This window comes from Impatiens glandulifera, chromosome 1, assembly GCF_907164915.1.
Source record: "Impatiens glandulifera chromosome 1, dImpGla2.1, whole genome shotgun sequence".
NCBI classification, from domain to species: domain Eukaryota; kingdom Viridiplantae; phylum Streptophyta; class Magnoliopsida; order Ericales; family Balsaminaceae; genus Impatiens; species Impatiens glandulifera.
Window position 1 is genome coordinate 2,653,541 of NC_061862.1, and position 13,046 is coordinate 2,666,586.

The window sequence follows — 13,046 nt, forward strand, 5'->3', positions numbered from 1 at the left end:
AGAATCGGAGTAAAGACGCTAGGGCAGAAACTGGATATTGCGGCATTGAAGTTTTGTATAACATCAATATAATCTATAGATACAGAGACAGCTGATAAATGTAAAAGAGAGAAAGAAACCTCCGAATTTGACCTTACTCCCAATCAACAGCAGCAATCAGAGAAAGAACACAACCAAAGTTAACACTTTGGGCGAATCGGATTATAACCCACATACATACATACATACTCAAATCAACCCAATTTATTCTTTATATTACTCACTTTAATAACCAAACCAATTGTCACTTTTTACTCAATATTATTATTTTTCAACTTTTCTCACCACCAATATTATATCTGTTTTTTAATTATGGTAAGACCAACTTAATTTTGAATTCAGAAATTAAAAAAAAATTAATTTACATTAAAAAAATTATTTGGTGTGATTGAGATTTTTCAAACCTTACAATTTGAAGCTACCTCCTTACGGTTAAAATTATACAAAAACGAGATTTTGTATCCAAATTCATGTTGTGGCTGTGGAAGCGGGGGCCACCGCAACTATCTGCGTCGAGTGTGTCGATTGAAAGAGGAGGGGAGACAATTCAAATGCCAACGCAGAAATAGAAAGAGTCGTACCGTTCAAAGTCAAATTATTCTAAGATCCATTGCTCGATTTTGCTCCCTTTCCTTATTTATTTTATAATAGAGTTGGTTATCTTTGTGGCATCGATTGTACAAGTTCGTGAAGAGGGCTGGACGAGTAGAATGAGGGAGAGTGGCTCGGTCGACAAAAAAGAAGAGTAGCCCCCTAGAACCTGGCACAGAACCCGCCCACGGACCATAATTCTGATCCCACATGTACTCGAAAAATGAGGGCTCGCTGCCCCCTGAACGAGAAGGCTGTCGGCGGTTTCATAAAGATCCGGGAGTGATGTTGAATTCGCAGTCATTGAACTTCCTCCAAAGATATTCCAACAAGACCAAGAGCAGCGGATTCTATAACACCGGATTTGCGGCATCAGCCTATTCTCTTCTTGAGACACCTTCCGGAAGGATAAGTAAACCTTGCCTCTGATTCTAATAGGGTCTTAACGGTTTCAAACGTTGTTAACTTATTATCTAAATGATATTTATAAATAAATAATAGATTTATACAAGTAATTTAACTACAGAAAATTGAGACTTTTGACTCTTCTTAACCGAATTTCAGAGAATTGGTAGTCAAAATCGTCAATCGATGAAATTTGGTAATTAAATTAGTGACATTATTATTATTTATTTATTTACAAGTGTTACGTAGATAAAAAGTTAACGAAATTTAAAACCGTTAAGTCAAAATCTCGTATTGTATAACTTTAACCATAAATAGTCTTAAATTGAGAGGTTTAAAAAAAAGGTAAGAAACTCACCATTGACCCCAATAAAAAATAACAATTTAACTACTCAAAATGATTTCGACACATATTAATCATACCGTTATTAGAAGTTAATAAGTTATTTAATCACAAAGCTTAAACATTGAAATATTAATAGAACGATTTTTTTTTAAAGAAATTAATTTTCATTAATTCAAGCTTGTCCTCTCGCGCGCAGAAGATTCACATTGTTGTGAATCAAAGTGAGGACAATTTGACCTGAACCTTTTGGTAAGGGGAGGCTTTTCTGTTGTGGGATTGGATTGATTGGTGTAAAAAGTTTAGGAAGCGAGCTCAACTTTAAGGGTGCATTTTCTCTCTAGCGCTTGAAAAAATTGTTCATGGTCGTCTATTTGGATAGACGGGGTTGGTGCCCCTGTATGGAAGGCTTAGAGAGAGTAGAAGTTCTCTCGAAAAGAATATTATTTACTATGATGAAATTAATCAAAGTACCCCTCAAGTTCAAAAGTATAATCCCTTCTCTTATGAAATTTCTAATTTGATTGAGGGAGTTCTAACTATACTTGTAACATAAGTCAAAGGAAGTTATTGTCACAAAGTAAGAAAGAAAAGGGAGGATAAAGAGCATCCAACGAAAAATAGCCTTTCATTCCCTTGTTTCGTCGTGGCACACCCCCCAAAACACCCCAGCTCATGGAGCCAAAATTTCTCTTACCCGGAGACCGATGCTTACAACAATAGGATTGTGGCTTGATCCTACCGCTTTAGAAATAACATCATTTGAGAAAGGTTGACTTAAGTGGTCAATATCCTCTTTCGTTAATTGGATGCGGAGTCAAGAGGATTGCAACTTAGAATGTTATAGAATGGTCGACTTCCCCACTACTAATGATGAACCCCCCATCCCATCATCACTCTCAGCCTTTGAGCATTCTTCTGAGCACCATCTAAATTTTAGTCCTCTTGTGGGATTGGATTGATCGGTGCAGAAAGCTGATTGATAAGCTTAGACCAGTTGAACAACGCGTTGGAAATCCAGACCGTTTGAAGGCCGCTAAACGATTGATACGATGTTTGGGGATGAGCTGGAGGGGGATTTTCGGCCCCCAATGATGAAGGTCTAAGCGCCCTTGTCCAATACTGCAGCGGAAATCTTCCAATCTTAAACTGACTAAAGATAAAATGTACCTCGAGTAAAACCTTGGATTAGTTAGTTGGAATCTTGGCGAGTTTTTGGACGAGAGGTGTAAGCACCAAGAGGGAATATTGAATAAAAGATTACTTTACGTTTTTACTCATATGTAGATACTCATTTTTCAACTCTCAATTTTTATAGTTTATAAACGACTATTTTTTAAATAATTGAATTTTAAAAAAAGTTAATTTCGGATTTCAATAAAGTTAAAGTGATAATTGACCTAAGTTATGAAACACTAAGAGTTTTGTCATACTTAATATATTTAAGGTATTTTATCATTTAATATCACCTTAAATAATAAAATAATTATTTTTTTTTAAAAAAAAAGACGTATTTTTTTTTTTGTTAACGATTTTGGACATTTTTGTTTGAATGAATTATTTAATTGAGTTTTGATTAAATAAGTTTTTATGTAAAATGGTTTAAATTAATTAAATCACTTTAAACATATGATAAATTAAAAAAAAATATTAATATGAAAATAAATCTATTTTTGAATTTAGTCTCACATTAAAATATGATTATTTTCTTTTAAAAAGAAATAAATATGATTATTTCCTTTTAATAAAGGAATAATTTTCTTTTAATCATTTTATTTTTACCGTGGGATTTTGGATAACTGTTATGGTCAAATTCAAGGATCCAAATAATGTGTAAATCTTTTTCTAACGTGTAAGAGTGTTAAATGGGCTTTGGGCCTTTAGGTTTCTCTAATGAATTCCTTATAAATACACACCTTTTTGTAATTGTACTTACAAGAGTCAGATTTTTTTTATTCTAAAGCCCCCTAGCTGCCCAACCTCTTCTACAACCGAAACCCTAAGCTAAGCAAAATATTTCTGTTTTAATTCCATAAGCGAGTAGATTTTCCTCCCACAAGCAAAAGAATAGCCCATTTTGTAAGATCTTTTATCCTTTTATTTGAATTTATCCTTTTATTTGAATTGTGATTTGCTTTTTCTATTTGATTACATTTATTATTTCTATGAAAAACAATAAATCTTAAAAGTAGAAAGTTTATGTTTTCTTTTTGTACTTTGTGTTTTTTTATTTTTTTATATTACATATTTACAAGTAAAACACAAATCCTAAACACCTATCAAAACATCAAACTTAAAGGAAATAATAAATGTAATCAAATTGAAAAAGCAAATCATTTGTTTTTCTTTTAATTATTTTGTTTTCACTTTTATTATTTTATTTTTAATAAAATTTTGTAGGCAAATGAGAAGAGAACCGTGAGACCAAAATCAAAAGTAAAAGAGAAGATCCAATTGTGTGAGTAAAAGAGAAGAACCAATTGTGTGAGCTTGAAGACTTGGTCATTTTTGAATTAAAAAATAAAATGACTAAGTATTATTTTTCAATTAGATCTTAAATCTCATTGTATAACAATTAAGATTTATTGATATGTCAAGTGGAGATTGCTACATACTTTAATAGCCCAAGGCCTATTTAACACTTGGAAAAAGATTTTCATTCAAACATGTATAAATGTTTAAAAATAGAGCAATCTCCACTTTACATGTCACCTAAATGTTAAGTGTTATCCAATGAAATTTACTATCTAATTAAAAAAAATGATATAATACTTGGTCATTTTATTTTTTAATTCAAGAATGACTTCAAGCTCACTCTTTATCCTCATGCCCGGTTGGATCATTCTCTTTCCGATTTGATTTCTCCAAAATAGCATAATTGAATCATTTTATAAAATTTGATTTACCCTAATTTTCAAATAATATTAAAATAATATTTTGAATTTTTATATTCAAAATAACTTTAAAAAATGAATTAAAACCTAAATAAGGGTTAATTATTGTGATAGTTAAACCCTAATTAGGAAAATTGTTCAAAATTTCAAAAATAATTTGAGGATAAAATATTATATTTATTTTACCAAAGTAGGACAAAGAAGAGGTTATAAATATTTTATTGTGATTTAATCATGAATTATGTTTAATTTATGACTTAAAACAAATAAATAAAATACCCCCAAAATTCCAAAAATACCCAAAAAATAAATATGATCTTAATTTTTATTATGATTCTAAAAATACTTTTTGTGAAATTTTTGGTAAAAAAACGTTTTAAAGGGATTAAAAATCGTTTTTTTATAATAACCTTATAAATAAAAATAAAAGTTGATAATCCAGTATATCAAAAATAGGGATTTTGCAAGACAATATTCTGGTTTCAGCAACTTCTTTCCATGAAGAGGAATGGGTTGAGAGAATTCTAAGAAAGTCGTATGCATCTCCTTAATCGCGGCTGCCGGTATCTGGTCGAAGGCGATGAACCCTTTCGTCGGAAGCTCAAAGTGTTCGACGAACGCCTCTTCTGAGACAGTGCAGTGCCTTTCACCATGCACTGGATGGTGTCCCCGACGACCTTTGCTGTCGAGAAAAACTGGCGTACCTCTTCTTCGTGTACGCTGTTGGGTCCCCCTAGGAACTTCTTCAGGCCGTTTGCCTCTAAGGATTGAAACATCTCCACCATCTTAGAATTACTAGAGTGTAGACAAACTCGAATTCTACTTGCAGAATGTTCTGAGAGAAAGATGCCATTATAGATGCTTAGGGTTTTAGAGTGAAGACGAAGAAAGTTATGATTTAGAGCTTAAATCGCAAGAGAGAATGTGAGTCATTTAGAAATGTTGATCACATATTTATATAACATGACAGTCCACGTGTCTTCATGTTATTTGAACAAAAATTGGCGTACACAGTTTTCAAAAAGAAATAAAGGGAAGTATTTTAAAATTTTAGTTTACAAATGTGATAATTCATTATTCTAAGGGAGATAATATGACAGCATATTGATAAGGTCTAAATGTTGTTCCACTCAGCTGAAGAGTAGTCAACTAATACTCATTAAAACAGCTGACGCACCGTGTTGTCCGCATGCCTTGTATTTCAGCTGAGTGTCACTACTCTACTGGAGGCGTTCTTCTGACGCACAGTAACAACTAATATATGGGGTGTAACATTTGGAGTGAAATTTATTCTATATGGATAAATTTCGTGAGCAGTCTAGATTCATTTTATATGGAGATGATTTTTCAATTAGATTTTAGGACGACATTTGGTATAGTGTCAAAAGTTTAGTTTCGACGTATCCTAAATTTTCTTTCGTTGCTATATGTAAAAATACCATAGTTAATGAGATGTTTGATCATCAGTCTAGTGGTTTCGCTAGTCGAATTAGATATAGAAGGAGATTTTTCTTCGGGTAGTTGCTCGTAAGTTTGAATTGATGCGTCATATAAGACATGCCTATATATTTGGGTTTTCCCAATTATTTTTTGATAGATTATTTGGTTGGAAAAATCGTCGAACTTTCAATGATAATAGTCGTCCGATGCGTATCATTCATAATACTATTATTATAACACTTTCTGAAATTAATTCAAGGAAATGAGTAGAGTCTGTCGATGAATTAATCACTTTTATTGAGAATTACGAGTTCGAGTACTATTTTTTCTTAATTTTTATCTTTTAATCTTTTTTTTCTTTTCATGTCATTCATGTTTTTGTCTACTTTTTCCAAAATAAATAAATAAATATATTTTGGATTTAGTTTTAATTTTATGGCTTTATTATTTTTTTTTTTCAATTTTAAACACAAGTTATTATAAAATAAAAGTTAATGGCTTAATAGACTTTATTAAACACAAGTTTACCTTTATCCACTCCATTTACTTTCTTCATCAGATATCTCCGGATTCCCCCGGCGGGAGGCAGCTCCAATTTCTCCGGCTGCCGTTTGGCCTCTGCAATGCTATTTACACCCTCTTCATCTGCGGCCATCGCTCTTATTTATACTCCCCCTGCTCCGTTTGACATCCGACTCTCGAGTACAAAATTTGAATCCTTGAAGAAGAAGATTGACAGCAGCAGCAAACCGTATCCTCCCGAAAGCGCTCCACTTCTTTCCATCGAGCTTCTTCCCTTGAAAACCCATAATCGTGATGTCTCAAAATTAAGCGTACCATCTTCAGTAAATCCGAGCGGTAGCAGCCGTGAAGAAGTGGACCTTGCATCAAAGCTTCGGTCTTGCTTTACGGAGAAAGATGTTAGACGATTGCATACATTTGTATATAAGCATCCTCAGAATTATTTAAGCACTTACGTGGGGAATAACTTGATCAGTTCCTATGCAAGACTTGGCAAATTGATCGAAGCCCGGAAGGTATTCGACGAAATGTCTCTAAAGAATGTAGTCTCCTGGACAGCTATCCTTAATGCGTACTTAAGTTTTGGATTAGACATCGAAGCTCTATCAGTCTTCAGGGATTTCGTAGCAAGTGGAATCCAACCCAATTGTAAGACATTTGTATGTGCAATGAACTTGTGTTCAAGTAGATTGGATTATGAGCTAGGAAAACAAATTCACGCCAGTATCATAAAATCTAAAGTTAATAATTTAGTTGTAGATAGTGCAATTGTTTATTTCTACGCACAATGCTGCGATCTTTCGAGTGCATCTTGTGTGTTCGATAGAATGCCTGCTTATGATGTAATTAGTTGGACAACGATGATTACTGCTTATTCACAACAGGGTCTAGGGAATAAGGCGTTTTCTGTCTTCACTAGGATGGTTTCTGAAGGGTATGTTGCGAATGAATTTACAGTTTGTAGTGTTCTCAATGCTTGTGGGGATGAAGAGGCCATTGGATTGGGGAAACAATTACATGGTGCTATAGTTAAGAAGACAGTGAAAAATGATGTCTTTATAGGAACTTCGCTTGTCGATATGTATGCAAAATGTGGGGATATTGTTAATTGTAGGAAAGTTTTTGATGGAATGATTAATAGGAACACGGTCACATGGACTGCTATTATAGCAGGGTATGCTAGAAACGGGTATGGTGAGGAAGCTGTAAATTTGTTTCGGATAATGAGACGACGAAATCTATTTGTTAATAATTTGACAATGGTGAGCATACTCAAGGCATGTGGGTCAGTTAGAGCTCTAATGCTTGGTAAAGAAGTGCATGCTCAATTACTGAAGAAATTTGGTCAGTTTGATATTTATATTGGAAGTTCTCTTGTGTGGATGTATTGTAAATGCGATAAATCTTCCATAGCTTCTAATGTTCTTCAACAAATGCCTCTTAAAGATGTTGTGTCGTGGACAACAATGATATCCGGTTGCTGCGCTCATTTGGGTCATGAATCTGAGGCTCTTGAATTTCTCAAGGAAATGTTGGGGGAAGGGATGGAACCGAATCATTTTACTTATTCTTCTGCATTGAAAGCTTGTGCTAGGCTTGAAAACGTTGAGCAAGGGAGATTGATTCATTGCTCGGTTAAGAAGACTGCAGCGATGTCAAATGTATTTGTGGCTAGTGCTTTGATTTTCATGTATACGAAATGCGGGTATGTTTCGGATGCAGTCCAAGTGTTTGATAGTATGCCGGAGAGGAATTTGGTGGCTTGGAAGGCTATGATTGTTGGTTATGCGAGAAATGGTTTATGTCAGGAAGCTCTTAAGTTGTTGTATCGAATGAAGGAAGAAGGTGTTAAAATAGACGATTGTGTTCATATGGAAGTTCTCGCAGCTTGTGGAAATTATTATCCTATGGCTAGTCGTCAAGTACTTGATCAAGATGTTAATGTTCCTTAGGAAACGTAAAATGTTTCATATGGTTACTAATATCCTTCTTTGTTTTAGATGATATTGTACTTATCCAACATAGTAAAATACTAAAAATCTCAAACAGATAAAAAAAATTACACTTGAATGATATATACACTTTTACATAATACACTTTAGAGTGGACTTAAATGATAAAATTTGATTTTGAAAGGAAGTCATTAAAAAATCAATTATATGGGTTCATTTATTTGAATACCATGGAAATAATTTATAAATTGATAAAATCTTGTGAATATATAAAATTTAAAATCCTGAGTTTAGCTACTTTAAGAACTTAATTATTTAAATCAGGATTGTAAAATTTACTCAAACCATAACTTTATAGATGAAATTAGCTTTTCCTAGTTCATGAAGAAGCTCACACTTTGCCTAACATGATGAGTTTGAAACATTTTTCATTTACATAAATTTTCAACACCTTATATGATACTTAACCGGATTCTGTCTCTTTTTATTTATTTATGTAAAACTGGTATAAAACACGTATATTAAAATTCTTGTTAAAGATAATTGTTCTCGTTAAATTCTTTTGTATGCAATTTTCTTCATATAATCAAAGAATTCTTTTGTGAAAAATAATCAAATTAAACAAATTGTAATGTTATATTTACCTTGACAGTTATAATTATTATTAAAAGTAAGTAATTTGATTTTTATTTAATATAAAAATTGTAGTTAAAAACTTTTTAGTTTAAGATGTGTTAAAGGTTATAAAATTTTTGGATTGTGAGATCAAATTTTGTTTAGATCACATATTCTAGTCAAATGATCTTTTTGTGAATACCAAATATATGAAATTTATAAATCATGATTAAAAATGTAATATTTTTTTATACAATGAAACAAAAATTATACTATATATATAATATAAATAATGATAAAAAACAATATTTATACAAATTGAAGTTCAAAGTAACTTTATAATCTTAATTATATAATTTTAAGTGTCAAAATATTACTTAAAACACTAAAATGATTCTAATTTAATTATATTTAAGTTGACATAATGACATGGGTAGTAATAATTATATATATAATATAAATAATTATAAAACAAACACTATTTATACTAAACCAAGAAAAAACTTAGTAACAGTTTTAACCTGGTCAATTTTTTTTTTAAACAAAATAAAACTTTTCATTAATTAAAACTAGAGTTCAAAACATATTTTACAATAAGCAAGCTTATTGTTTGTTTAACTAAAACTCACAAACTAATTTATCCTTCATAAACACACCAACAACAAAAACAACAAAAGACAGACAAAACCAACAAAACAATAATATATATATATATATATATATATATATATATATATATATATATATATATATATATATAACTCCTTTATTATTAACTCCGTCACAGAACTAGTTCAGTCATTCGCCTACCAAGTACCATCTGGTTCGATTCACTGTTCAAAGTTCAAACATAGTAATTGCCTGTATATATTTAATATATATAATCAGCCACCCACAATTATGTATATATAATAATAATGAACAAAACATACATACATCTTGCTGATTAACATAGGCAGATCCGAAGTATGGCTCCGACCCCCACTGAGAGAACATTAATCCATCAAATGATGGCTGTCCCATATCGTCTTCATCTGAATTTTGATATTCGGTTTCTTCAAGACCCACTTTGACACCTGTAAGCAAGAACCTCTGATGACGAGAAACATGAAGGTTTGCTTCATGCGTCATAGAATCACACTTCCGACATAGTAAAGCCCGATGTTCGAGGCAAAAGAAGTAGCAAATGGTCTCCTGTACATATTGTTATTCAATTAATTAACATTCAACAATAACTAAAATAAGTGCATGGGAGAAGAAATGTATATATATACTTGACAAATATCACACTTGGGTGTCGGAGAGATAGAGGAAGAGAGAGAAACACGGCCATGTTTTCCGGCGAGGTTGTTTAAGGAGTGTATCTTCTGGTCGCAACTTAAACACAAAGCTGCTTCTTCTTCACAACACAAAACCTTTGCCTCCGCCGCTTCGCATGAACAACACTGTATCTTCATGATTCTTCTTCAAACAAACATTAATGTTTCTTACTCCTCTTCTCTCTCCCTCTCTTATATTCTCTTCTCTCTCTTCTAGCCCTTACCCTATTGTCTTTTTCTTTATGCGAAGGGTCAAGACTTCAGATTCAAGGGTTTTGGGGCGGTTATGCCTTGTTTGTTCGGATTGTTCATTCAAACTATAAAAAGTTGAGTTTTTTAATAAAAAAAATTGAAATATATTAATATTTAGTAAAAATGTAGTTTTTTAATATATATATTTTTTAATAAACTGATTTTAAAAAAAATACAGGCGAAAAAAAACCTAGACCTTGCACCATTTATTTTGTGAGCTTATCATGAAACAAGTGTCATTTAGTTTTTAGGGCACAACTAGAAATATTTCACTTCATTTACTTTTTATGTTTTATTAAGGCCTTGTTTATGTGTTATAGGTTTTTCAAATAATTTATAGATTATTAAAAAAAAGTCATATATATATTTTTAGTAATTTAGTTAATAAATTAAGTAGTATAATTAATGAAAATGATAATGATATACTTTTTTTTTTATTTTTTATTATGTTTAATTATTTAAAAAAAATTAATATTTATAATATTATGATAAATGATAAAACAAATATTTTATAATAAAATTAATTAAGCCGTTCAAGTTAAATGTTGGATACTATTAATTTAAAATATTAATATAAAACTTTATATAAATAATCTAAATGTTGATTACTTTTAATGTTTTAAAATATTATGAGAAATAAATTAATAATATTTTATTAGTTAATAATTTAAATTATAAAATTTAAATTAATATAAAAAATTAGCTCTAACATAATATGTCTCTAAAAATTTAAATTTAGCACTTGAATTGTAGTTTCTAAACATGATGAATTAAATTATTGTCATATTAAAAAAATTATAATATAAAATTTATATTATCTTTTTTTAATAAAATTTATTTTATTAATTGGTATGTTAAACAAATTATTTGCATTTTATACATAAATTAAAAAAAAGACATATGAAAGTAATTATTATTTTTTTATTATATATATATATATATATATATATATATATATATATATATATATATATATATATAAACACAAAATAAAACGATAAAACATTACACGACCGAACTTACTTACATATAACATAATATGCACAAACAAATTGTGTCATATAAATGTCTCACATTTGCTTTCCTCTAATTTTTATTTTTCTAATTTTTATTTTTTACATTTTGTTTAATTAATTTAATATAATATATTTTTTTAAATTTTATACAAATTCATACAATTTTAATCTATTTTCCAAATTTAATTTTATTTGAACTTTCTTTTAATGATATACAAAGATTAATACATATATATTTCTAATATGGATACTTGTGAGAAAAATAAAATATAATATTAAGTTCAACCTTATCTTGGAAGAGGCTTTTTGATAATTATCTTGGTTTTTGTTGTAGTCAAATTTAATTTATAAAGTTATTTTAATAATTTTTTTCCTTTTTTTTTTAAATTTTATTTTAATTATTAAAAAATAAATTATAATAAATTAATTGTTTATGAAAAAAAAATTTATTTTTTATTTATAAAACTATTTAATTTAATAATATTTTTATACCAAATACAAATAAAATTATTTTTAATTATAAAATGATTGTAACAAAATTAACATTTTTTTTATAACTTTATTATTGTATCATTAAAATACTAAAGCAAAATAATAAATAACAATTATTTTCAATTTTTAACTAAATAATAATAACATTTTGTTATTTTTAAGTAATTAATTATTTTGACAAATAATAATATTTAAAAATAATAAAGTTTTTTATTTAAATAATCAAATCATACAAGACCTTGATAACATCGGATGAGCACATAGATTTCGGAAAGGAAAATGTAAGTTAGCAGAACCATCATTATTTGTGAACACACGTATACACAGTTATCTGACATGCATGCATCTTATTTATATATTATTAAAAATGAAACCATTATATGCATGTAATAGAACTAACGCATGACAACTATTTTATGGACGATTGTGTGTGTTGTGTGATCATGTCAGAATGAGTCAAAATGGTTCAGACATAACATCACATGAAACAAACAACGTTCATACCCAGAAGAGAAATACAAGGAAGTTTTCTAACTTGATTAAAGCGGGTCAACAAAAGTTGAGTTAATAGTAATTTTTTTTTAAAGAATATTAATATTTAATAAAAAAATATTTGTGTAAAAAAATAAATAAAAAATATTATAGTATTTGATTGTTAATTTAATTAACAGAGTTAGGGCAGATGATAACTTATCATCCTTATCATTATTAATTAATATTATGATTTTTGTTTTTATAAGGATGAAACAATTTATAATTTAAAATAATATTTTGAATTTTTTAATTCAAAATAATCAAAAGAAAAAATTAAAATTAAATTAGTATTAATTGTTGTAATAATTAAATCTTAATTACAAAAATTAATAAGACCAAAAATAATTTGAGATTAAAATATTATATTTGTTTAACTCAAATTAAACTCAAAAAGAGTTGAAATAATTTAATTATGATTTTAGACATAAGTTATGTATACTTTATAACCTAAAATAATTAGATAAATACCTCAAAATATCCAAAAATAAAATAAATAAACATAATTATTATTATGTTATCAAAAATATTTTTGTGTATTATTTTGGTGAAAAAAACGCAAGAAATGAGTGAAAATCCGATTTCAAATAACCATTTTATTAAAAATATAAACTAATGATCTTGTGTGGTAGAAA

The 13,046-nt window shown here is 29.1% G+C and overlaps 2 protein-coding genes across 2 annotated transcripts; one reads left to right on the forward strand and one right to left on the reverse strand.

Moving 5' to 3' along the window:
• Positions 1-6,261: 6,261 nt before the first annotated feature.
• Positions 6,262-8,254, forward strand: LOC124919605 (pentatricopeptide repeat-containing protein At4g18520, chloroplastic-like). Its single transcript, XM_047459878.1, has one exon. The coding sequence runs from the start codon at positions 6,336-6,338 to the stop codon at positions 8,184-8,186; it is 1,851 nt and encodes a 616-aa protein (XP_047315834.1). The 5' UTR covers positions 6,262-6,335; the 3' UTR covers positions 8,187-8,254.
• Positions 8,255-9,522: 1,268 nt separating this feature from the next.
• On the reverse strand, positions 9,523-10,263 carry LOC124914281 (B-box zinc finger protein 22-like). Its single transcript, XM_047454827.1, has 3 exons — positions 10,076-10,263; positions 9,738-9,995; positions 9,523-9,662 (listed from the first exon to the last, which is right to left on the reverse strand). The coding sequence occupies exons 1-3, from the start codon at positions 10,256-10,258 to the stop codon at positions 9,639-9,641; spliced, it is 465 nt and encodes a 154-aa protein (XP_047310783.1). The 5' UTR covers positions 10,259-10,263; the 3' UTR covers positions 9,523-9,638.
• Positions 10,264-13,046: the final 2,783 nt, after the last annotated feature.